This window comes from Pelophylax lessonae (genome assembly GCF_965119305.1).
Source record: "Pelophylax lessonae genome assembly, contig: HAP1_SCAFFOLD_292, whole genome shotgun sequence".
NCBI lineage: Eukaryota > Metazoa > Chordata > Amphibia > Anura > Ranidae > Pelophylax > Pelophylax lessonae.
In genome coordinates, this window is record NW_028120052.1 from 141,256 (window position 1) to 167,339 (window position 26,084).

Here is a 26,084-nt window from a genome sequence, read left to right on the forward strand (position 1 = left end):
TTAACACCAACCTCTGCCTTACTTACATCCTCTTTTTGCCCCGTGTGAAGGAATGTGTAGATTTTACCTCTGATTCTAGATACAAGGAAACATTCTACCTGAGTAGTCTATATAACTGTGTAGTAATATGTGCTAATAAAGTTACTCAGAATATCCAGTGACAATATATTTGTAATGATGAGCAGAAAATGATACAAAGATGATGAGAACATGTAATGTTTAATGTACTGACACCTTCGAAATCTCTAACAATCTCTCCCATCACATCACACAGGGATCTGATGTCCCCGGCTGATGTTTTTGTTCCAGGCTCCTTCTACTCAGCTATAGACGAGCAGATTTGTGTGTTGGAGGGAAATGTTTCCTGATCTTCTCTCTTCACTCATGTCATGTGGAGATGATTGTAGTTGGAGATGTGAGAAGATTGATTTCTGATAGGAATGTGTGTAGAAAAGCAGGTAGAAGGAAGAATGAGACACACATTCAGGAGGTTGGAGGTGTTTGCAGCCTCTGTGTTCAGCCTCCTGAGCAGATCATGAGAGCGGTAAGTGAGAGATCGATAAGTGACAGTCCAGTGAGCAGATCGGGTCCCCGATAAAGATCGGCCATCCTTCCATTTCATATTAAAATCGTTTATCTCTCTGACGGGGAAACACAAGAAGAGAGAGAAGATTCTCCAACACTGAAATAAGAATTAGTGGGCGTGTTTAAGGTGTAACCAATAGCAGCGCAGAAGACAAATTCTATATCAACCAATAGCGGCGCAGAACGTCTGTATATAAGGCAGAGCGCCATCCCAGAATGATGTTTCTATTATCCGTTTTAAAAACTCCCTGAGAATCATGACGGAGACTGAGAGCGCCCCAGCCGCCGCTCCTCCAGCGGAGCCCGCCGCCAAGAAGAAGGCGACTAAGAAGGCGACAGCCGGAGGAGGGAAGAAAGGCAGCAAGAAGCCGTCCGGTCCCAGCGTGTCCGATCTCATCGTCACAGCCGTGGCCGCTTCCAAGGAGCGCAGCGGGGTCTCCCTGGCCGCCCTCAAGAAGCTCCTGGCCGCCTCAGGATACGATGTGGAGAAGAACAACAGCCGTCTGAAGATCGCCGTCAGGGCGCTGGTGACCAAGGGGAACCTCGTCCAGGTGAAAGGACATGGAGCCTCCGGATCCTTCAAGATCAACAAGAAGCAGCAAGAGGGCGACAAGGCCAAGAAAACCGCCAAGAAGCCATTGGCTGCTGCTAAGAAGCCGGCCAAGTCCCCCAAGAAACCGGCGGCCAAATCACCCAAGAAGCCGGCGAAGTCCCCTAAGAAGAAGGCGGCCAGCAAAGCGGCCAAGAGCCCCAAAAAACCGGCAAAGGCTGCAGCTGCCAAGAAGGCGACAAAGAGCCCCAAGAAGCCCAAAGCTGCAGCCAAACCGAAAAAAGCCGCCAAGAGTCCGGCTAAGAAGGCGGCCAAAGCCAAGACAGCAGCCAAGCCCAAGAAGGCCGCTCCGAAGAAGAAATAAATCCCAGCAGCCGGAGATCTCCATCTACACCCCCCAAAGGCTCTTCTCAGAGCCACCCACCTCCTCCTAACAGAGCTACACATACCTGCCTACACCCCACCTCCTAACAGCTACACCCATCTCCTCCTATCAGAGCTACACCTACCTACATACACCCACCTCCTCCTAACAGAGCCACACATACCTGCCTACACCCATCTCATCCTAACAGAGCTACACCCACACCTACCTCCACCCACCTCCTCCTAACAGAGCTACACATACCTGCCTACACCCCACCTCCTAACAGCTACACCTACCTACACCCATCTCCTCCTATCAGAGCTACACCTACCTACACCCATCTCCTCCTAACAGAGCCACACATATTTCAGTATGTAATGCGGCCATTATGAACGTTCTAAGAAGAATCATTGTAATGATCGTGAGATCTCATCCTCCTCTATGGGCTGATCGATCCTCAGATCTCTAAGCACTATTCCTAGCGATTCTGTTTGGAATAAGAAATGACGTTTCTAGAAAATACAAGAATGTGTCTCCTGAGAGAATCCAAACATTGTTCAATCTGTTCCTAGGAAGTGATTTGTTTTACCGTTAAATATTGTCCCAATGTATCTCTTAGGGAAGATATTGAGGAAGTGTGAATTGTTACTCTGTAATTGTTAGTAATGTTACAGATGAGTTCCATTGTATTTAGGGGACAATAAATCGGTAAAAGGATCTCCTTTATAGATGAGAAATGTGAATTTCTCTGGGATCGGTTTAGAAATGTTACAGATGAGATTTACTTCCACACTGAGGATCGGAGCGGAGAGAAAAGAGAAATGCAGTGAAGCTGATGGCCGGGAAAGTGTAGAAATGTAGTAGCAGGGATTGGCAGCATGTAGTAGGAGTGATGAGGTAGTATGGAGCTCTTTGTGAGGCGGATGTGGTGGCTCTGAAAAGAGCCTTTGTGCTTTGTAGAGATAGTATGGAGGGAGATAAGAATGTATTTAGGCCCTCTCTCCGCGGATGCGGCGTGCCAGCTGTATGTCTTTGGGCATGATGGTGACCCTCTTGGCGTGGATGGCGCAGAGGTTGGTGTCCTCGAAGAGTCCTACGAGATAAGCCTCGGAGGCTTCCTGCAGAGCCATGACGGCGGAGCTCTGGAAGCGCAGGTCGGTCTTGAAGTCCTGGGCGATCTCTCGGACTAGGCGCTGGAAGGGCAGCTTGCGGATGAGCAGCTCGGTGGATTTCTGGTAGCGGCGGATCTCTCGGAGAGCCACGGTGCCGGGCCTGTAGCGGTGAGGCTTCTTGACTCCGCCGGTAGCCGGGGCGCTCTTGCGGGCGGCTTTGGTGGCCAGCTGCTTGCGGGGAGCTTTCCCTCCGGTGGACTTACGAGCGGTCTGCTTGGTTCTTGCCATGGCGGAGAAACTCTTCTAATCTCCAGACGGAACAGAAGTGTGAGAACACGGGCTGTGCGGCGTCTATTTATACAGACCGCGCTCCGCGTTTATTGGTTAGTGCTGACCACGCCTTCTTAGGTTTAATTGGACTATTTCTTAGAGCTCTAATCAGCCAATGACTGAGTTGTGTGATTCAGCTTTCAGTAGGGCGGGGCTTTCCCAGCAAGAGGTCACATGGGACAGATTAACCCGAACCTGCCCGGAAAGCTGTGCGCGCCATTCCTGAAATAGGAGACATTAGAAATATTGTGAAGATGAAATGCTTTGTGAAATCCACTAAAGGACAATTTTACTATAAACTGCCCAGGAAGGATCATCGGGAAATGTTTTATTGAATCGGAAATAATTTCTGGCTTTATAAAGTCGTTTTTTTCTTAGTGATCAGTAAGGTGTCAGAGTTTAGATTTGATTTTCAGGTAAAATCTCTAATGAAGGTTTCTATGAAACGTGTAATACTTCCTATCCCATCATATAGAAAGGTAGAGTTCTATGAGAAAAGTCATCTCACTATCATGTTCTGTATGTAGCAATGGGGGAGGGGATTCTGCATTCTGAGGACTTGGAATAAAAGAGAAGATATGGAAATGTTTTACATTATTCAATCATCTTCACATTCCATTTCTATTCATCTTCTTGATAATAAAGAATTGATGAGATTTCTCGGTTAAATGTCTCATCTGATGATCTCAGGTTTCAGTGTCGGATTTGGCGGTATAATAGGGCTGATTATTTCTCTGTAACGTTCTTTACAATTCAGGCGGCAAATTTAAAAAGGAGCAATTTGAAATCTGAGCCAATCACAGCTGTGGGCGTTTCCTTCTTCAGTCAATAATGTCTTTCTTATAAGGATTTTAAAGAAATGCATTCTGAAATCTTTAATCGTTTCCCCCCCCCCAAAAAAAAAATACTTGTTCAGTAGACTTTTCATTAATTTCTATAGGAAACCTTCTCTAGCAGGGCGAATTCTGGATTGTGAAGTAAAAGAAAAGACTGGAAGAAATGAACATTTATATTTCTAACGTATTTATTATTCTTGGTTAGATAAACTGCCCGACAATTCAGAGGACGGTTGATCGATGTTCCCGAAGGAAGAGATGTCAGATTTTAGTGTCGGATTATTCTATTTGAGATAATTGCAACGTTCCATAGAATTACGGCGGGAAATTTGAATTATATAATGTGAAAATTTCACCAATCACAGTTCTCTGTCTCTAATTCTGCTGAATATCTTCTGGAGATGAAAGGATGGAGGGAAATGTCAGCCAGTCCCTGTAAGGAGATCACATCCTTCCTTCACATTAAATACGATATAAACAAATATAATAACTAAATAAATATATAGCACGTTGTTCCCTCAGCCGGGTCACAATCTTAGGTGAGGAAATCTACAATCAGATCTCCTAAACATCTATATGCCGCACTCACACATTCTTACAATAAAACATCCTCCACAATCTCCCGCCTTACATTGTTACTTTATCTCAAATCACACGTATGGAAGATCGCGGAGCTTTTATCCCACAACACAATGGAGGAGAGAAGCAAGAAAAAGGAAACATTGTATCTATTCAATCAGCCCAGCCAAATCTTTGTCTATTTGTATCTATTTCCATCACCAACAGCAGATCGATGTCCATAGATAAAGCCATAAGCTGCCTGATAGGTAAATGACACAAAATATGTACAAAGTATCAGCTACATACAAATCTGATCACAATATCACCTCAGACAGCACACAGTCCTTTATAAAAGTTAGAAATAGAAAAATGTTCCTACGTCATTCCACATGTTTAACACAATTACTAATATCTACACATTTATAGATGAATCATCATTAGCAGATTAAAAACTTAAAGTGTTAGTAATAAAGGAGCTAGGGAATAAAGACCTCCTCACAGGGTGGTGCTGTGAATGCGAGCATAAAAAGGTGCCACATCCCAAATATAATAGTAAATTGATCAGTGAACTCTTATGGACTTTTTAGGCACCAAACTACACAAAATGTTTTAAAAATTATACCTGTTGTTACATTTTGTTCTTAAAACTAGTGATCGACCGTTATAGTTTTTTTTTTTTTATTGCCGATACCGATAGTTTGGTCATCGCATATCGGTAAATATCAACCGATATTTTCGTACATTAAAATAAAAAAAAAAATAATATATATATATACATATATGTTTTATTATTATTTTTTTACAGGTACTCTTGTGGAGGGATCTGGGGGTCTAAAAGACCCCAAACCCCTCCTCTGCGCTTGGAAACATTCAAAACGCCACGTTTGGCTGTTTTATATGCTGTAATTTATTAGAATTTTGCGCAGAATGTGGGGAAGTCCCCTCCCCCTCCTTGTAATGGCAGGCTGTCCAATGACTTCATTGGAGAATTGTCTTCTTCTATAAAGGACTGTGTGCTGTCCGAGGTGATATTGTGATCAGATTTTTGTGTAGCTGATACTTTGTACATATTTTGTGTCATTTACCTATCAGGTAGCTTATGGCTTTATCTATGGACATCGATTTGCTGTTGGTGATGGAAATATATACAAATAGACAAAGATTTGGCTGGGCTGATTGAATAGATAAATGTTTCATTTTTCTTGTTTCTCTCCCCCATTGTGTTGTGGGATAAAAGCTCCGCGATCTTCCCAACGTGTGATTTGAGATAAAGTAACAATCTAAGACGAGAGATTGTGGAGGATGTTTTATTGTAAGAATGTGTGAGTTCGGCATATACATGTTTATTCAGCTCTGCCGCCTTGTGGTGATTCCTGGTAGAACAGTCGGGTGTGTGTGCATTACGAGGCGATGAATAGGGAATGTATAGAGGCAGAAAGTGGAGATAGATCTCCGCAATAAATCTAGAATCAGGATGGGAATAGAAGGAAGGTTCGATCCACTCCCCTCCCAGTCTAGGCGATCTACAGTACTTATCTAAAGATAATTTAAAGAGAAAAGTTTTCTATTTTCTAAAAATTAATTAACTTCCTAAATGACAAAACACATAAAGATCGGAGTAGAGCTCTGCTGTGATGTCTGTGGGTGGCTCTTAGAAGAGCCTTTGTGTGTTGTTGGGGTGATGGGTGGGGGAGGGAGATTACTTGGCGCTGGTGTACTTGGTGACGGCCTTGGTGCCCTCGGAGACGGCGTGCTTGGCCAGCTCTCCGGGCAGGAGGAGGCGGACGGCGGTCTGTATCTCCCGGGAGGTGATGGTGGAGCGCTTGTTGTAATGAGCCAGGCGGGAAGCTTCGCCGGCGATGCGCTCGAAGATGTCATTGACGAAGGAGTTCATGATGCTCATGGCCTTGGAGGAGATGCCGGTGTCGGGGTGGACCTGCTTGAGCACCTTGTAGACGTAGATGGCATAACTCTCCTTCCTGCTCTTCCTCCGCTTCTTGCCGTCCTTCTTCTGGCTCTTGGTCACGGCTTTCTTGGAGCCCTTCTTGGGCGCCGGGGCGGACTTGGCTGGTTCAGGCATGATAAGGGTTAATGTGTTCTCTCCGCTGTGTGCAGTGACTGTGAGCTGGATCCGCCCTCATGTGCTGCTTTTATAGGCGTCCTATGCAAATCACTGCTCCTCCTCCTCACTCTTCTATTGGAGGATTCAGTCATGTGATGGGGAGGGGTGAAATGATTTCTTTCCTCGTTTACCGATTGGTCTAGAAACAATTCAGATACCTATTGGGTGGCTTCAAATGTAACCAATCACAGAATGTGACGTCAGAGCAGTGACTGTATAAATATAAGGAAGGGACCAGGAATTTGGTAACTTCGTCTGACGACTCTCTCATCTCACAATGTCTGGCCGCGGTAAACAAGGAGGAAAGGTTCGGGCTAAGGCCAAGACCCGATCATCCCGGGCTGGTCTGCAGTTCCCAGTCGGTCGTGTTCACCGCCTGCTCAGGAAGGGTAACTATGCCGAGCGGGTCGGGGCCGGAGCTCCCGTCTATCTCGCCGCCGTCCTCGAGTATCTCACCGCTGAAATCCTCGAGCTGGCCGGCAACGCCGCCCGTGACAACAAGAAGACCCGCATCATCCCCCGACACCTCCAGCTGGCCGTCCGCAACGACGAGGAGCTCAACAAGCTGCTCGGGGGCGTCACCATCGCCCAGGGAGGAGTCCTGCCCAACATCCAGGCCGTGCTGCTGCCCAAGAAGACCGAGAGCCACAAGGCCGCCAAGACCAAGTAATCCCCAACTCCTCTTTCTCACCAAACACAAAGGCTCTTCTCAGAGCCACCCACAACTACATACAAAGAGCCTCATACCTCATTCTGTGTCTTACAACAAATCACATCTATCACTCAGTAGGAAAAGTTTTTCATTCCTACAAATACCTCTAAAAAGCAAACAACTTGCTTATTAACCCTTCTAATACCGGGGACTTGTAGTGAGAACATTTCCTACATCTAAAGAGAGCCTTCCACTCATTATTGGAGAATCTCCTTTCTAAAGTTCTCATCTCCCTCCAGGAACTCCTCGTCATTCCCCATCCTTTATTCCTGCTGAATGGATTCTACAAATCAGCAATTACCAAACAAAACATCTTCCCAAGGATCTCCAATATCATCCAAGTCAGGATTCTCCTGTAAAGGAAGAAAAAACGTTCAGAACTGATTGGCTCAAATTTCCCGCAGGAATAGCATGGAAAGTTACAATCCTCTCTGATTGGCTGATCTGACATAAAATCTCCCTTCCGGGGAAAATTCATCAACGGTCACCCTCTGCTTCCAGGCAGTTTTATAAGCATTGAAATGTTACATTGTTTTAGGGTTTGATTTTACTACAGAATCCTCAGCCATTACTGGCGGATGAAAGGAACGCCCACAGCTCTGATTGGCTCAGATTTTAAATTTGCCCGCCTGAATTGTGGAGAACGTTACAGAGAAATAATCAGCCCTATTATACCGCCAAATCCGACATTTATCCGAGAAATATCAACACTTCATAGTTTTATTTTCACCGCTTAGTGAGGAATGACTACAAATGGAATCTGAAGATGAAAGAAAAGAGAACATATGAAAATGTTTAACATTATTTAAAGTCCTCAGAATCCCCCACACACAACATGAGGACTTCTCTCATAGATCTCTACCTTTCTATATGATGGGAAATAAAGGATTGCATGTTTCATTATCAGATCTGTGTAGAACTATATCTCCCCTCTGCCTGATATACAATTTGTACATATAGCAGATGCACAGATTTCTTCTTCCTGTATTACAATCGGAATGTTCACAAAAATTCTATTTCTAGAATCATCTCAGTATTAGTGATCTCCATTCTTTTCATAATGAAATATACATTTGTAGGTTCAGTTCCAGGATAAACTATGATCTATTCTCCTGACTCAGCAATCGGCTCCACCACCCTGAGTGCTGACTGTACAATCTCCTATAGATCTACTGACCGCCCAATAAGATTCCACATATAATATTGTCCTGTTCTAACATCTATTGTTCAATCTGCTTTATGTTTAGCAGAGTGTATGGGCAGCCAGACATCGCTCCATTCAATTTCTTACTGAAACAATTAGCGGAAGTTCTTATTGTTACACGATAAATATATAGAAATTACATTTCTGAGTTGTGAATCATCATCAGCCCTTTGTGTGAGAAGGTGGGTGGCCCTGCGAAGGACCTTTGTTGGGGTGAAGTGGGGTAAGCGGTGGGTGTCAGGGTTTAGCCTCCGAATCCGTAGAGAGTGCGGCCCTGGCGTTTTAGGGCATAGACGACATCCATGGCGGTGACGGTCTTCCTCTTGGCGTGCTCGGTGTAGGTGACGGCATCGCGGATGACATTCTCCAGGAAGACTTTGAGCACTCCGCGGGTCTCCTCATAGATGAGTCCGGAGATGCGCTTGACACCCCCTCTGCGGGCCAAACGTCGGATGGCGGGTTTGGTGATGCCCTGGATGTTGTCCCGGAGCACTTTCCTGTGGCGCTTAGCGCCTCCTTTCCCCAGACCCTTTCCTCCTTTACCGCGCCCAGACATGATGATTCTCTGCTACAAAGACAGACTGAGATCAGCTGTCTGCCCGCCCTCCTTATATACAGCCTGAGCGGACCAGATGGAAACCTTCCTGCGAAAGAGGCGGAGTCACACCATTCATACAAAATAAAGATAATCTTATTCATTTATAAGGCTCCTAATCATTATATTATATTCAGATACATTAATGTTGCATTACATACACAGCAATACATTTCCAGAAGATTCATGTATTCCTTCTTCTCATTTATTTTCGATTTATTCCTGGAGATTACACGAACAGGAAACTTAACACTTTATTACCAGAAACAAAGTAACCAGTTTCATGAAATTGTTCATAGTAATTTCATATAATTTAAATTGATAAATATTGTGAAAAGGAAACAAAGACACACATCTTCAGACATTTCACAGGCTGAGCGGACCTGATGGGAGACATGCTGAGAAGGGGGCGGGGTTCAGTCATTTATTACACTGCAGAGAAGTTAATTTATTTAGAAGCTTTTAAATGTTTTACTGAATAGAAACGAGTGTAATTTATCAGAAGCGCAACGTTTCCTTTATTGATCCACTGTACATTTTTTTCTGACATATCATGATGATATATGTATATATATATTTATTTCCCTTACTTAGAAACATTGTCAATATTTTTCTATTTACAAAACGGGACCGATAAAATAGAAACATTTGTTTTATTAATTCATTGTACATATGTATCTGGCAGTGTCATTATTACTACATATTTATACCAACACTTTCACTTTTTTATTCTGGTTTTAATATGAAGGAAATCTGTAACTACTTCATCTCTGAAAGACAGAACACTAATTATCGACCAGTTCCACGATCATATACAGAAGTGTATATGTTAATTTTCTCGGATATATGTCTCATCTGATGATCTCAGTGTCGGATTTGGCGGTATAATAGAGCTGATTATTTCTCTGTAACGTTCTTCACAATTCAGGCGGCAAATTCAAAACAGAGCAATATAAAATCTGAGCCAATCAGAGATGTGGACGTTTCCTTCTTTAGCCAGTAATGTCTTTCTTATAAGGATTTCAAAGAAATGTATTCTGAGATCTTTCTCCGTCCCCCCCTCCCCAGAAAATACTTGTTCAGTAGACTTTTCTTTGATCTCTATAGGAAACATTTTCTAGCAGGGCGGATTCTGTATTGTGAAGTAAAAGAAAAAAGACTGGAAGAAATGTGACATTAATATTTCTAACGTATTTATTATTCATGGTTAGATAAACTGCCCGACAATTCAGAGGACGGTTGATCGATGTTCCCGGAGGAAGAGATATGAGATTTTTGTGTGGGATTATTCTATCTGAGATAATTGGAACGTTCCATAGAATTCCGGCGGGAAATATGAGTTATAAAATGCGAACATTGCACCAATCACAGTTCTGGGCGTTTTCTTCCGATAATAAAATGTATTTTTCCTTCCTAGGAGTGTGAAGGGGATCTGAGATCTGTGTTCCTTTTCAGATGGGGGATGTTTGTTTGGTATTTAATATTCAATGATCTCTAATGCTGTTGAATATCTTCTGGAGATCAAAGGATGGAGGAAAATGACAGCCAGTCCCTGTAAGGAGACCACATCCTTCCTTCACACATAAATACGATATAAACAAATATAAATAAATAAATATATAGCACGTTGTTCCCTCACCCGGATCACAATAGGAAACCTACAATCAGATCTCCTAAACATCTATATGCCGCACTCACACATTCTTACAATAAAACATCCTCCACAATCTCCCGCCTTACATTGTTACTTTATCTCAAATCACACGTTGGGAAGATCACGGAGCTTTTATCCCACAACACAATGGGGGAGAGAAGCAAGAAAAACTAAACATTATATCTTTGTCTATTGGTATCTATTTCCATCATCAACAGCAGATCGATGTCCATAGATAAAGGCATAAGCTGCCTGATAGGTAAATGACACAAAATATGTACAAAGTATCAGCTACATACAAATCTGATCACAATATCACCTCGGACAGCACACAGTCCTTTATAGAAGTTAGAAGTAGGAAATTGTCCAATAAAGTCATTTGACATGTTTACTAACATCTACATATCTGCATCTACATGCATTTCTTGTTTTGGATAAAATGTCACTTCTCCTGCAGTGAGATAGTCTTGCGGTCCCACTACTGCTTTATTTTTCTCTGTTCTTGTTATTTTGAATTACCTTTTTATTCACAATAAAATATATTGAGGAGAAAAAAAAGGCCTGCATTCTTGCTTATAAGAAAAAACTGACCTGATGGAAGACTGATGGAAGGGGCGGGGTCACAGCCATTCAATGATCTGCAGAGAATTTAATTTACTTAGACACATTGTTAAAATGTTTCCGATTTCTATTTACAAATAAGAGACTGAAATGAAACAACTGTGTTTATTGATTCGTTGTATATATATTTATCTGGCAGTGTCATGATTACTACAGATTTCTACCAGCCCTTTCACTTTTTGTTTATTTTAGGATGTAGGGGGGAATCCGTAACGGCTACATGTCATGTCTGAAAGATGAAGCATTAATTATCGGTCAGTTCCCCGATCACATACAGATCTGATAATGAAACATGTAATACTTTATTTCCCATCATATAGAAAGGTAGAGATCTATGAGAGGAGTCATCTCACTATCATGTTCTGTATGTAGCAGTGGAAGGGGGGGGGGGGGGGGGGTTCTGCATTCTGAGATCATATGGAAATGCTTTACACTATTCAATAATCTTCCAATTTTATTTCTGTTTATTCCGTACTAATCAATTAATCTGCCTGAAAATAAAGTGTTACAGATATTTATTGGATACATATCTCATCTGATTATCTCAGTTCTCAGTGTGGGATTTGGTGTTATAATGGGACTGGTTATTTGTCTGTAATGTTTTTCAGAATTCAAGCGGGAAGATTTGAAAATGGCTAATTCAGATCTGAGCCAATCAGAACTGTGAGCGGTTTCATTATCAGCCTTCATTGGTCAGCGATGTCTTTATGAGGAATCCAAAGAATTGTATTCGGAGATTTTTCTCCGTTTTCAGCCCAGAAAAGATTTGTTCCATAGACTTTTTATAGATCTCTATAACAAACTATCTCTATAACAGAGCAAATTCTGTATTCTGATGTGCAAAATCAAACCTTAAAACAGAACAATAATATTTCTACATATATATTTCCTGGAAGTGAAGGGACAGTCCCGGAAAGAGTGATATTTTCTATGAATAATTTTCAGTGTCGAATTAGCCGATCTGAGATGATTGAGCAGATACAATGTTTCACTTTTCTTGCTTCTATCCTCCATTGTGTTGTGGAATAAAAGCTCCTTTTCAAAAAAGTTTTTTTTCAGCAAAAACATGCCCCCCTTCTCCTGGGCACCCAGTTCTTCCATGACATATTTGGGCATTCAACTCACCTCCCAGTCCTGGGCAGCACCCTCAAATCTTCAGAAGTATGAGATGAACCCCAAAAACTTGGAAAGGTGGATCTCACACGTACCAACACAGACTATCCCCCAATTTAACTGATCCCCAAAGGTTTTTGATTAAATAGCGGAATAGAAAATATAATCCAAAAAAGTGTATGTATCTCACACGTACACAACCACACTAGGCCCCAATTACTATTGTTTGTACCCCTAAAAGGCTGGATGAGGAGTAGGGGGAGTATGGAACAGGCAGCACCCTCAAATCTTCAGAAGTATGAGATGAACCCCAAAAACTTGGAAAGGTGGATCTCACACGTACCAACACAGACTATCCCCCAATTTAACTGATCCCAAAAGGTTTTTGATTAAATAGCGGAATAGAAAATATGATCCAAAAAAGTGTATGTATGTCACACGTACACAACCACACTAGGCCCCAATTACTATTGTTTGTACCCCTAAAAGGCTGGATGAGGAGTAGGGGGAGTATGGAACAGGCAGCACCCTCAAATCTTCAGAAGTATGAGATGAACCCCAAAAACTTGGAAAGGTGGATCTCACACGTACCAAAACAGACTATCCCCCAATTTAACTGATCTCCAAAGGTTTTTGATTAAATAGCGGAATAGAAAATATGATCCAAAAAAGTGTATGTATCTCACACGTACACAACCACACTAGGCCCCAATTACTATTGTTTGTACCCCTAAAACGCTGGATGAGGAGTAGGGGGAGTATGGAACAGGCAGCACCCTCAAATCTTCAGAAGTATGAGATGAACCCCAAAAACTTGGAAAGGTGGATCTCACACGTACCAACACAGACTATCCCCCAATTTAGGGGAAAAATATATAATAGACAGATAGAGGGAGAGCCGAGACTCAGGAGGATTAGCACAATGTATTTTGGGGTGTCATTTTTGCTATGTGCATACTATGTGTTTGAAATATCTTATAAATCAGGGGTCTTCAAACTATGGCCATCCAGTTGTTTAGGAACTACAATTCCCATCATGCCTAGTCATGTCTGTGAATATCAGAGTTTTACAATGCTTCATGGGACATGTAGTTCCGCAACAGCTGGAGGGCCATCGTTTGAGGATCCCTGTTATAAATGAACAACTTTGTGTAAAAAAAATGCACTTTAATTTTCTTTTCATATTTTCCAAAAACTTGAAAAGAAATTACATGTTCAAAAGACTCATTATGCTTAACAGAATATACGTTTGGGTGTTTACTTTGCTAAATGGGGTAATTTTGTGGGCGTTTCATTTGCACTGGTGCTCAAGGGCCTTCTTTTTTTTTTAAACATAAATTTTTATTGAAAGTTTTTCAGATAATACAGTAATAACAAAGTATTGGGTAAGGCCGTGATTACATAAACAGAAGCATTAACATCAGCTTCAAATGTGCAAATACAGGAAAAATTGTCAATGAGCAAAAAAAGGCATGTTGAGAGCCCCTAACATAGGGAACCCCCAACCATAATTGCATTATAGGCATACCAGTAAGAGTAGTACCTCAATAAACCATGGGCGAGGGCGGACCTAGAACCCGAACGGAGTGGGAAGATGAAAAGAGGAGTACCTGTCCCCCCCAATGGGAACACACTGTGAACAGGTAGTCCCCAGCGTCGCTTACTGGACAAAGCGGGCTGCCACTACCCGCCCCCTCACTCCGGGGTCCAGGCCGCCAGCGTGTGGTGAGCCCATTACAAAGCAAATGGTGAGCACCATTTACTACTAGCAGACAATTGGAAACCTCAAAACATGCCAGACTTGTTGATTACAATGAGAATCGCCATCGCAGCCTGGAGGGAACTACATAAACACACAAATGTAGGAGATGCCCATTGTAAACAAAGACTACCTATCCGACTACTAGACATCTTGATCCCATGTCTATCTACCCTAAAATGGAAGGACAGTGACATCCACTGGATTGACGACCTCTTTAGCGACATCGACTGAAACCATTTACTTCCCTCACTCAACAATACCAAATCCCTCGTTCGGAACTATAGACTTACACTCGTATCTCCACATTCCTGACTAAAAACCCACCAGCACCCATCACTATTCCATACCCAGTATACCAGTTCCTCACAACCCCTCCTGGGTCGATAAAAGGCATCACCTTCTTCTATAACATATTCCATGCCAAAAAAAAAAACTTTTCAAAAATGAAATCCCATGATTAAGTGGGAGGGCGACCTCCAACGACCTTTCTCACCACAACAGTGGACCCACACCTTCCGGCACTCGTACGGGGTGTCGAAATGCACCAACCACTGGGAACTGTCGTAGAAAATTCTCTCCCGCTGGTACCTTACACCATATAGGCTGTCTCAATTCTACCCAGCACACTCCCCGCTCTGCTGGCGAGAGTGTGGCCAGGTTGGCAACTTATACCACATCTTGTGGACATGTAAAAACCTTACAAGCTTCTGGAACCAGGTCTTTGGCCTCATCTCCTCTGTAACACAATCGCCCATTAAGCTAAATCCGGCTTTGGCACTCAATACCCTGGCCATCGATCTGCTTCCTAGTAAGGTCAGATGGGTTGTTTCACACATTGTGCTGGCCGCTAGGGCCACCATTACTAGGAGATGGAAAAAAAAAAGAAGCACCAAACCTATTGGAGGTTGTAGCCTCAGTGACACTCACGTTTGAATTTAAGAAATCACTAGCATTACAGTGTCATTCTCTTAGGACACATACCAAACACTGGGAACCATGGATCACTTGGAATGATAAATGAGTGTTAATTGTTTCTGACTATATCTCTCGAATAACAATACCTTGTATTACTTGTTGTTTATGTAAATTTATTTTTTCTGTTGTGTCTTTTGACACCTTGAATGCATTTCTTGTATCTGCTGTTTAAAACCAATAAAAATCTGTTTGGGAAAAAAAAAAGAAGTAAGTGTCGGCCATAAAAGGCCCCAAAAATTAGCCCACATGGGTTTAACTGACAGCAAAGAACTTAGTATTTGATGGCTAGAGGTACAGTAGGCATTCACAGTATACAGAAGTAAGTGTCGGCCTGTATAGGCTCCAAAAAAATTAGCTCACATGGTTTGAACTGACAGCAAATAACTTAGTATTTGATGGCTAGAGGTACAGTAGGCATGCACAGTATACAGAAGTAAGTGTTGGCCTGTATAGGCTCCAAAAATTAGCTCACATGGGTTTAACTGACAGACCATTGTTAGACCATCTGTGGTCAGATGTATCTTGGCACCAACACTGTGTGCCAGAGATATATTCACTTGCCGCTGAACATGGCCATACAGCTCTGGAATGCACTTTTGCGAGAAATATTTCCTGCTTGGGACCTCCCATTGTGTTGTTCCAATGGCCACAAATTTACAAAAGGCCTCCGAGTCCCACAGTTGATATGGCAGTAGTTTGCGGGCTATCAGTTCCGACAAGCCAGCAGTCAAACGTTGGGCAAGAGGGTTATCCGGCATCATTATTTATTTCCGCTCCAACATTTGGACCACAGAAGCCTGCCTTTTTCCAGAACAACGTGATGACGGCATCATGGAAGGGGGAGTGGAGGGCAAATGTGAGGAGAGATGAGAAGGAGAAGGGGCTGGACGATGAGAGCCTGGAGTGTTGCTTTGTGGGTTCTGATGGTGTTGCTCCCACTGGGCTCGGTTATGGGAGTTCAGGTGCCTTCTTAAGGCGGTGGTCCCTAGTTGAGTGTTGGGCTTACCGCGACTTATGCATGGACTGCAAAGGCTGCAGATGACAACACTGTTGTCAGCAACGGACACATTAAAAAAAACCCACACTGCGGAGCCATGTGCCGGCGTCCTGCTAATGCCAGATGTGACTGTACATGGTTGATGGCTCACTCCTGATACATTTGCAGTCTGCTTTCTACCTCTTGTGCAATGCAAATTCTGCCTGCCTCTCCTCCCTATCTGCCGGCCCGTCTCCCCCTCTGAACTCCCTTCCTCTTTCTCTCTTGTGGACTCCCACGTGATGTCCATAGGCTCGTCATCATCCACGTCACCTTCCCCACTACTAACATTCAAGATCTCTGAGTAGGCAGCAACAGCGGGAACCAACCTCCTTGGGCTGATCTGGGTACTGTCGTCAGACTGCTGAGTGGCGGCTGTTGCTACCTCCTCTTCCTGATCCAATGCCAACAATGGCTGTGCATCGCAAACGTCTTGTGATGGATTGGAAAATAATTCCAGTGACTCAAATGGAGGGTATGTGGTGGTGGTGTCTTTGGGGGTGCACACAGCAGAGCGTGAAGAGGGTGCAGATAGAGAGGATGAGGAGGGTGCAGAAGAGGAAGGCTGAGTGACCCACTCAACCAAGTCTGGTGCGTCCTTTGCCGTAATTGCACGCGCCTTTTGAAACTTCACAGTTAGGCTCCGGCCTATTGCTCCTGCCCTACCACTACCACCCCTGCATACGTCTCTGTCTCTTCCTCTGCCTGTCATGTTTTTTAATTACCGTGTGACAAAAGTCTCTAGAGAATTGCATTATATCTGGAAAAAGGTAGATAACACCCCACTTCAATATGTGGTATTGGGGTATCTATCACACCAGTTCTACAAATAATTGGCCAGTAACTGTTGTCACTTTGTGTAGCACAGTCAACACAGCAAGAGAGGACAATTTTTTGCAGGACTAAAGTACACTCTTAGAAAAGTATACTGTTAAAAAACACCCCACTTCAATATGTGGTATTGTGGGGCCACTGGTCTATCACACCAGTTGTTGAAAAAAATGGCCAGGGAGTTTATCGCTGTGTGTATCAGACTTAACTCAGCAAAAGAGGCAATATTGTTGCAGGACACAAATGCACTTGTAAAAGTATACTCAGATAACACCCCACTTCAATATGTGGTATTGGGGGGCCACTGGTCTATCACACCAGTTCTACAAATAATTGGCTAGGGAGTTTGTCACTGTGTGTAGTATTGCTGCAGCAATGCTCAGTCAGCACACCTGTCACAATGCTGCACAGTGCACAATACTACTACTAATCCACTATAATATGCTTTCTACAAAGTATATTATACTGTAGATTAACCCCCTCCCCCACCCCCTTTTTAGTGCACTGCACAGCAATACCAAAAAAATTGCAGCCCTTTAAATGACTGTTGTGGACATTAACAGAGCAATTTGTGTCACTGCTGACGATCTCTAACTGCCCCTACAGCACAGACTGGATACTTGCCCCCAATACTAAAGAGACTGTAATAGACCCTATACCGACATTGCAGCACTTTAAATGACTTTTGTGGACATTAACAGAGCGATTTGTGTCACTGCAGATGACGATCTCTAACTGCCCCTACAGCACAGACTGGATAACATGTCCCTATACTGAAGAAAGACTGGACCTATACCGATATACCAGCCCTGAAAAGGACTATTGTGGACATTAACATAGCAATTTGTGTGACTGCAGCCAATCTCTAACTACCCCTAAAGCAACCCCTGGATACCTGTCCCTAACCTGAAAAGAGACTGTAGAAGGCCTATACGGAAATACCAGCCCTGAACAGGACTTTTGTGGATCTTCACAGTGCTATATGTGTCTAGCAAACTCTCACTGATGAGCACAGCAGACCTCTCCCTACACTGGCAAAAAGAGGAACGTGAAATGGCCGCCAGGTCAGGTCTATTTATAGGGTAGGGGGACTGTCCATGTGCTGAAATGTTTCAATTGGCTGTCCTGTTCCACCTGACGGCTGTGTCATGGGTCAAAGTTCTCCCCAATGTAAACTAATATGGCCGTCGCAAACTACGCCATGTGTTTGCAAATTTGTCGGGTAGCAACCAAGCAAAATTTGCCGTGAACCGACCGCCGGGCGAACCGCAAGGCCATCTCTATTAAGTGGTTAATGTTAGCAGCAATATACTGTTTGAACCAATAATGTGTTAGTTTATAGACAATATTTGAGCAGCAAACACCACTTGTTGAAGATTTCATTGCTTGGTGGGTGAACCTTCTCGAAAGGGGCAAACTTGATCTTTGGACACATTTGTGTGTGTGTGTGTGTGTGTGTGTGGGGGGGGGGGGGGGTGATTTTTGTATAATTTTCAGGTCATTAATCTCTTTTCTTGTGCTTTTCAGGGGTTTTATTGCTCTAGTTGACTAAATTCAAATGTCCATATTTACTCTGTAGCACTTAAAACCCTAACTAAAAAAAAAACAAAAAAAAAAAAAAAAACATAAATTATAATACATTTAAAAAAGAGCACTTTTTATTTTTTTATTTTCCCAGCCTTGTTCCCAGAGACTTTAATGACGTTCGTTGTTCAGCTCCGAAGTTATGTGATGTTCGGAAGTTATGGAACGATGGGGGGGTCCAGGATTGGAGATTATATGTAACTTCACCAATAAATGAGCTAAACATTTCAGTGAAACAATTTTCTACTTCTAACTTATATAAAGGACTGTTATCCGAGGTGATATTATTGTAATCAGATTTGTATGTAGCTGATACTTTGTACATATTTTTCTCATTTACATATCAGGCAGCTCATTGATTTAGCTATGTACAATGATCTGTTGCTTATTCATTAAATAGATACAGATAGACAAAGATTTGACTGGGCTGACCGAGTAGATACAATGTTTCGTTTTTCTTGCTTCTATTCCCCATTGTGTTGCGAGTTAAAAGCTCCACGATCTTCCCAAATACAAAGTAACAAATTTATGGCGGGAGATTGTTGAGAATCTGTTATTGTAACAATGTTTGAGTGAGGCATAAAAGTTTAGTAACCTCTGCCACCTTGTGGTCATTCCAGGTACAACACCTCGGTGTGTGCAGTACAAGAAGATGAATAGGAAATGGCTAGAAAGTGGAGATGATCTCCGCAAAAAAATATAGAATATATAGAAATAAATTATTATGACTATTATATATTTATTGAAGCCTCACAAACATGTCACTCACATCTCTGTACAAAGAGCCGGACATACGCAGCATTTATTCCTATTCTTAAATAAGGATATATTTTATTAATGTGATAAATTGTATTATTACTGTCAGATGAAGTGCACTCTAAAGGCAAACACTTTGTCTTCTTATCGCACTCAGACTTGTAATGCAGGTGAATAGTAATGAGGGGAAATGTGATCACAGGACATCATTCTCTCATCTCTTTTACTTCCAATCTTTTCTATGCTGATCGTCTACTCACCGCTAAACTCCTCCAACCAAAACCATGCACACCTACATAGAGCTCCAATGTCAGAACACATTGTACTCCATATTTCCAGAAATTATTTCCCCAATTTGCTATTAATAGACCACGCCTATGATGGCTCCGAGTTGCTATATTTAAATCTCCCGCCATAATTCTACTGGCCGTTAGGAAGATTCAGCCGCATTATACCGCTAAAGCCGACATTGTAGAAGTTCTATTCATAGATCTGTTCATCTTCCTCCAAAATGACGTCACTTGTGTCGGTTTTCAGCTTTCAAATATTTTCTCCAAAGCGGTAAAATCCTCGAATATTACTGCCACAAGCCCGCCAAGTAAACCCAATCATTTTTTTTTTTTTTTTTTTTTTTTAAATTACCAAACCCAACGGATCTTCTCAGAGTCACCCACTTCTATCTAAGAAGGAGCCGGACATACATGTGTGGGAGATCTGATTGTATAATTAGACACCGAAAATTGTGATCCGGGTGGGGGGACAATGTGCTATAATGACACCTGTCCGTCCTAACAGCAATTAAGTTTTTTTTTTTTTTATATGATTTTAAAGTCTAATATAACACATTGAATTGATGTGAGTTTAGATAAGCAGGTGATCTCCTTGGTGTCCATTGCCCTCCATCCTTTAGATTAGACACATTGTTGGGATATGGGACCCATAATCCAATGATAAGGTGCAGAGAACCGTTTGATGGATCAGTAGATGACAACGGGGTGACATAGTCGGAGCTCAGCACTAACTGCAATACATTTTGCTGTTTTTAAACATATTTGTGATGATCTAATAGAGACAACATTGATTGATTTTTCTTCCACCTATTCTGGAGCTGTTGTAGGGTCAGGAAAATTCGCATTACCCTAATTCTATTTTTCACATTATATGGGGGAGGGGGTGGGACTACAACAATAAATAGAAGACTTTACTTGCACAAGTAATAGAAATGAAGGAAACAGTGAATTGTACAGAAATCCTCTCTTCATCCATTCCCTGTTCATATTTGGCGCTATTCTTCCTTTACTGCGGTTTCCTCGTTCTTCCTTGGAGATTACACAGAAAACATTCATCTGTCACACATCATAACAATTTCATATTTATACAATATTACTGTAAAAAAAAAAAAAAAAAAGGCCTGCATTCTTGCTTATAAGAAAAAGCTGACCTGATGGAAGACTGATGGAAGGGGCGGGGTCACAGCCATTCAATACTCTGCAGAGAATTTCACTTACTTAGACACATTGTTAACATTTTTCTGATATCTAGTTACAAAAACTGTGTTTATTGATTATTTGTATATATTTATCTGGCAGTGTTGTGATTACTACAGATTTTTACCAGCCCTTTCACTTTTCCTTTATTTTAGGATGTAGGGGGGAAATCCGTAACGGCTACATGTCATGTCTGAAAAATGAAACATTAATTATCGGCCAGTTCCCCGATCATATACAGATCTGATAATGAAACATGTAATACTTTATTTCCAATCACATAGAAAGGTAGAGATCTATGAGAGAAGTAATCTCACTATCATGTTCTGTATGTAGCAGTGTGTGTGTGTGGGGGGGGGGGGGGGGGGGTAGGGATTCTGCATTTTGAACATATGGAAATGTTTTACATTATTCAATAATCTTTCATTTCTATTTCTGTTTATTCCATATTAATCGAATCTGCCTGAAAATAAAGTGTTAAAGATATTTATCGGATAAATATCTCCTCTGATGATCTCAGTGTGGGATTTGGTGTTATAATGGGGTTGATTATTTCTCTGTAACGTTTTCACAATTCAGGCGGGAAATTTGAAAATAGCTATTTCAGATCTGAGCCAATCAGAACTGTGAGCGGTTTCATTATCAGTCTTATTTAGGCAGGGATGTCTTTATGAGGAATCCAAAGAATTTTATTAGGAGATTTATCTCCGTTTTCAGCCTAGAAAATATTTGTTCCGTAGACTTCTCATAGTTCTCTATAACAAACATCCAATAACAGAGCAACTTCTGTATTCTGATGTGCAAAATCAAACCTTAAAACAGAACAATAATATTTCTACATATATATTTCCTGGAATTGAAGGGACTGTCCGGGAAAGAGTGATATTTTCTATGAATAATTGTCAGTGTCGGATTAGCCGATCTGAGATGACTGAGCAGATATAATGTTTCACTTTTCTTGCTTCTATCCCCCATTGTGTTGCGGAATAAAAGCTTCACGATCTTCCCAGATAAAGGAACAATGTAAGGCGGGAGATTGCGGAGAATCTCTCATTGTAACAATGCAGCAGAGGTGATTAGAGCAGTTGGGTGTGTGCAGTACAAGGCGAGGAATAGGAAATGTATAGAGCCAGAAAGGGGAGACGATCTCTGCAATAAAGAAGGATGAGATTAGAAGGTTTTATTCATTCCCCTTCCAGTCTGACCGACCTACTTCTCATCTCAAGATTATTAATGATGCTATTTTGAGTTCATTTTAAATTATCCGAAGAGCTAAAACTTGTAAAAGTAATAAATTGTACGATACATAAAAATTGTATGACAGCTCGGTTGTTTAGTATGTGGGTGGCTCTTAGAAGAGCCTTTGTGTGTTGTTGGGGTGATGGATGGGGGAGGGGTATTACTTGGCGCTGGTGTACTTGGTGACAGCCTTGGTGCCCTCGGAGACGGCGTGCTTGGCCAGCTCTCCGGGCAGGAGGAGGCGGACAGCGGTCTGTATCTCCCGGGAGGTGATGGTGGAGCGCTTGTTGTAATGAGCCAGGCGGGAAGCTTCGCCGGCGATGCGCTCGAAGATGTCATTGACGAAGGAGTTCATGATGCTCATGGCCTTGGAGGAGATGCCGGTGTCGGGGTGGACCTGCTTGAGCACCTTGTAGACGTAGATGGCATAACTCTCCTTCCTGCTCTTCCTCCGCTTCTTGCCGTCCTTCTTCTGGCTCTTGGTCACGGCTTTCTTGGAGCCCTTCTTGGGCGCAGGGGCGGACTTGGCTGGTTCAGGCATGATAAGGGATAAGAATGTTTTCTCCGCTCTGAGAAGATAAAGTGAACTGGCGCTGCCCTCATGTGCTGCTTATATAGGCTGTCCTATGCAAATGAGCTTCCTTCCTCCTCACTCTTCTATTGGAAGACATGGTCATGTGATGGGGAGTGACGTCATGCTTTCCTTCCTCGTTTACCGATTGGTCTAGATGCAAACCTAGAGAGCATTGGCTGGCTTCAAACGTGGCCAATCATAGAGCGAGACGTCATATCATTCAAAGTATAACAGGAAAGGGAGCGGCTGCAGCCATTCATATCTCTTTGAGAACTCCAATATCACAGAGACATGTCTGGCCGCGGCAAACAAGGAGGAAAGGTTCGGGCTAAGGCCAAGACCCGATCATCCCGGGCTGGTCTGCAGTTCCCAGTCGGTCGTGTTCACCGTCTGCTCAGGAAGGGTAACTATGCCGAGCGGGTTGGGGCCGGAGCTCCCGTCTATCTGGCCGCCGTCCTCGAGTATCTCACCGCTGAGATCCTCGAGCTGGCCGGTAACGCCGCCCGCGACAACAAGAAGACCCGCATCATCCCCCGACACCTCCAGCTGGCAGTCCGCAACGACGAGGAGCTCAACAAGCTGCTCGGGGGCGTCACCATCGCCCAGGGAGGAGTCCTACCCAACATCCAGGCCGTGCTGCTGCCCAAGAAGACCGAGAGCCACAAGGCCGCCAAGACCAAGTAATCCCCACCGGTTCATCCACGTCACCCAACACAACGGCTCTTTTAAGAGCCACCCACCCATCCATACATAGAGCTGCATACATCTACATTGTTATTCGGAGATCTAATTGTAACAATGAAAGATTGCATTTATTTTCCAGGTAGGAAATATAATACTTACTATGACTGGAAGGTGTGATTCCCCATGGGGGGGAACAATGTCTTAGGATGACACGTGGCAGTAATAAGAAATGATGATAGATGTTTATATTGGAACGCTTTCAGTGTCCCTTTTTATAGAGCAATGTCCTCTCATTACAGGGACTCCTCTTCATTCTCCTCCATCCTTTACTTCTCATCATCACAAATCATTCTAGAAATAACAATTCCCCCCCCCCCCCTCCTTCACTCTCACCGCAACACAAATATACATTGTCATGTCATCTCTCATGGAATCTCACAGTTCTGATTGCTGCAATCTTCATGTTTCCCGCCACAATTCTCTTTACACTTCCCATCTACCATCACGATAATACAGCAGCTTCTATTGTGGAACATTCATCAACGGTCCCTTTATTTCACAACGATAATCCATACATTGATAAACGTCCGTTTTGTTGTTTGATACTTGAGTCCGCCCTGCTGTAGAGATGATTAGAAAGTCACTGAACACGTGACCTCTACTCTGAGAAAGGAGAGGGAGCGCACACTTTCTTTGTACTCATAGGAAAGACATTAGTGGCTGGCTGTGGGATCTCCCACAACTCTGATTGGCCAATATTTCAAATTTCACCCGCCTGAATTGTGTAAATCGTTACACAAAAATCCATTTCTTTTATACCGCCAAATCCGACCCTGAATACTGAGATCAGCAGAGGAGAACTTTGATTGGAAAAACATCAACACTTTAATTTCAATCAGATTAGAGAGGGGTGACCGGATTATTACTGACCAAAAAATGTCCTTTATTGCAAGTGCTCGGAATCCACCGCTATACACAGAACACGACAGTCACATGACTTCTACCTTTCTTTATGATGAGAAAATAGAGTAATGATCATCTAGAAATGTCACTGAGCGATATTTATTGTCCCCTTATCACACCCCGAATTTTTCTATAAAGAAATGTGAGGTGACTGGAAATAATGCCTAAGAAAGGGGTTTATCGGTGTCTCAACAAGCTAGCTGAAAAATAATAAAGTGATCTAACGATATTGTAAGCGGAGAGAATATAAACACTAGATCGCTTCGATCTGTTGTATTCCAAGTAAAATAAAGTTGTACAATCGGATTAATATGTGTTTAGCTAAAAAGCTTTCATTCCGACATGATAAAAGTTGATCTAAGAGAAATAAATGGTTACAGCTCTTTGTAGGAGAAGGTGGGTGGCCCTGAGAAGGACCTTTGTTGGGGTGAAGTGGGTCGGTGGATGTTGGGGTTTAGCCTCCGAATCCGTAGAGAGTGCGGCCCTGGCGTTTGAGCGCATAGACAACATCCATGGCGGTGACGGTCTTCCTCTTGGCGTGCTCGGTGTAGGTGACGGCATCGCGGATGACATTCTCTAGGAAGACTTTGAGCACTCCGCGGGTCTCCTCATAGATGAGACCGGAGATGCGCTTGACACCCCCTCTGCGGGCCAAACGTCGGATGGCGGGTTTGGTGATGCCCTGGATGTTGTCCCGGAGCACCTTCCTGTGGCGCTTAGCGCCTCCTTTCCCCAGACCCTTTCCTCCTTTACCGCGACCAGACATCTCCAAGCTCTTCGTGTATCAGACGAATGTGAAGTAAAAGCACCCAGCCTCGCTTTATATGCAGCATATGCGGACCTGATGGAGAATAAGGGGGAGGGGTTGGAGGAGGGCGCGTCCAGACGTCACAATAAGTCCGCCTCTCTGTGCTCTCAATCATCCAATCCTCAGCAGTTCCGTGATTTGAATTTCCCGCTCGATGATGCTCTTTGTTCAATAGAAAGAACAACATTTCACTCCTTTTGGGTGACCATTGGATGTTACCTGATCATCATTACTGGTGAGGTCATGTCTCTGACGTCACCCAGGATCCTCCAAATAAATGTCCTCACTACATACTCAGACATCGGAATATTCACATTCAGTGAATAAAATATAATAGTATCCTAATATAAAAAAAGAATATATAAAATAATATATTATGAAGTACATAGAAATCGCAAAAATACCATAAAATGCAGCATTTGTAACACCCCCACCCCACCCAAAACGAGACATAATACCTCCCAGCTTTTAGTAGAGTGCAGATCTCCTAGATAAATGACCCCAACCGGAAAAAAGAAAGAAGAATACCAGAGATGTGAGCGCACTCAAATGTCCATACAACTGCCCTCCCCCTTTTTTTTCCATCAATATGGAAACTAAAATTCTTCTAGCCACCCCAACATTTAGACAATGGTCTTATGAAGAATTATCAGTTTTCCAATATTTTCTAGAAATCCATTTCCTTCCCAATAATTATCACAATCGTTTAGCCGACTTTTTATTACATATTTTGACCAGAGAAGACTTCATAGACCATTAACGCTTCTTGCATATAAAGTTCTCCCCTCAATCCATCCTCCTGTTTATAACAGATGTTCTAACACCTTCCACTGGTGACCTTCCTATCCAGATTACTATATAAAGTCCCCACAATGAACGCTCGGCTCTGGGTTCCTTCCGGTCATACACTGCACGGATAGATTGTGACATCTAGAACCCTTTGCTGATCTCTCACAAGTCATGTTCCCCCAGAGTCCTGGAACAGATGAGATGTCACACAATGTATTATGTCTCCAGAATCCC

General features: G+C 42.8%; 6 protein-coding genes across 6 annotated transcripts; 3 read left to right on the forward strand and 3 right to left on the reverse strand.

Annotated features, from left to right (window-relative positions):
- Positions 1-842: 842 nt before the first annotated feature.
- On the forward strand, positions 843-1,499 carry LOC309543683 (uncharacterized protein; the record flags this gene model as incomplete). The annotated part of the gene is made up of 1 exon (XM_082276133.1): positions 843-1,499. The coding sequence occupies one exon, from the start codon at positions 843-845 to the stop codon at positions 1,497-1,499; it is 657 nt and encodes a 218-aa protein (XP_082132259.1).
- A 992-nt stretch (positions 1,500-2,491) lies between these two features.
- LOC309543682 (histone H3.2) lies at positions 2,492-2,916 on the reverse strand (the record flags this gene model as incomplete). The annotated part of the gene is made up of 1 exon (XM_082276132.1): positions 2,492-2,916. Exon 1 carries the CDS (start codon positions 2,900-2,902, stop codon positions 2,492-2,494), a length of 411 nt encoding a protein of 136 aa, XP_082132258.1. The 5' UTR covers positions 2,903-2,916.
- A 3,824-nt stretch (positions 2,917-6,740) lies between these two features.
- LOC309543680 (histone H2A type 1-like) lies at positions 6,741-7,134 on the forward strand (the record flags this gene model as incomplete). The annotated part of the gene is made up of 1 exon (XM_082276130.1): positions 6,741-7,134. One exon carries the CDS (start codon positions 6,741-6,743, stop codon positions 7,131-7,133), a length of 393 nt encoding a protein of 130 aa, XP_082132256.1. The 3' UTR covers position 7,134.
- Positions 7,135-8,623: 1,489 nt separating this feature from the next.
- LOC309543675 (histone H4) lies at positions 8,624-8,935 on the reverse strand (the record flags this gene model as incomplete). Its single annotated transcript, XM_082276126.1, has 1 exon — positions 8,624-8,935. One exon carries the CDS (start codon positions 8,933-8,935, stop codon positions 8,624-8,626), a length of 312 nt encoding a protein of 103 aa, XP_082132252.1.
- A 13,257-nt stretch (positions 8,936-22,192) lies between these two features.
- On the reverse strand, positions 22,193-22,573 carry LOC309543677 (histone H2B 1.1; the record flags this gene model as incomplete). The annotated part of the gene is made up of 1 exon (XM_082276128.1): positions 22,193-22,573. One exon carries the CDS (start codon positions 22,571-22,573, stop codon positions 22,193-22,195), a length of 381 nt encoding a protein of 126 aa, XP_082132254.1.
- A 324-nt stretch (positions 22,574-22,897) lies between these two features.
- Positions 22,898-23,290, forward strand: LOC309543678 (histone H2A type 1-like; the record flags this gene model as incomplete). The annotated part of the gene is made up of 1 exon (XM_082276129.1): positions 22,898-23,290. The coding sequence occupies one exon, from the start codon at positions 22,898-22,900 to the stop codon at positions 23,288-23,290; it is 393 nt and encodes a 130-aa protein (XP_082132255.1).
- Positions 23,291-26,084: the final 2,794 nt, after the last annotated feature.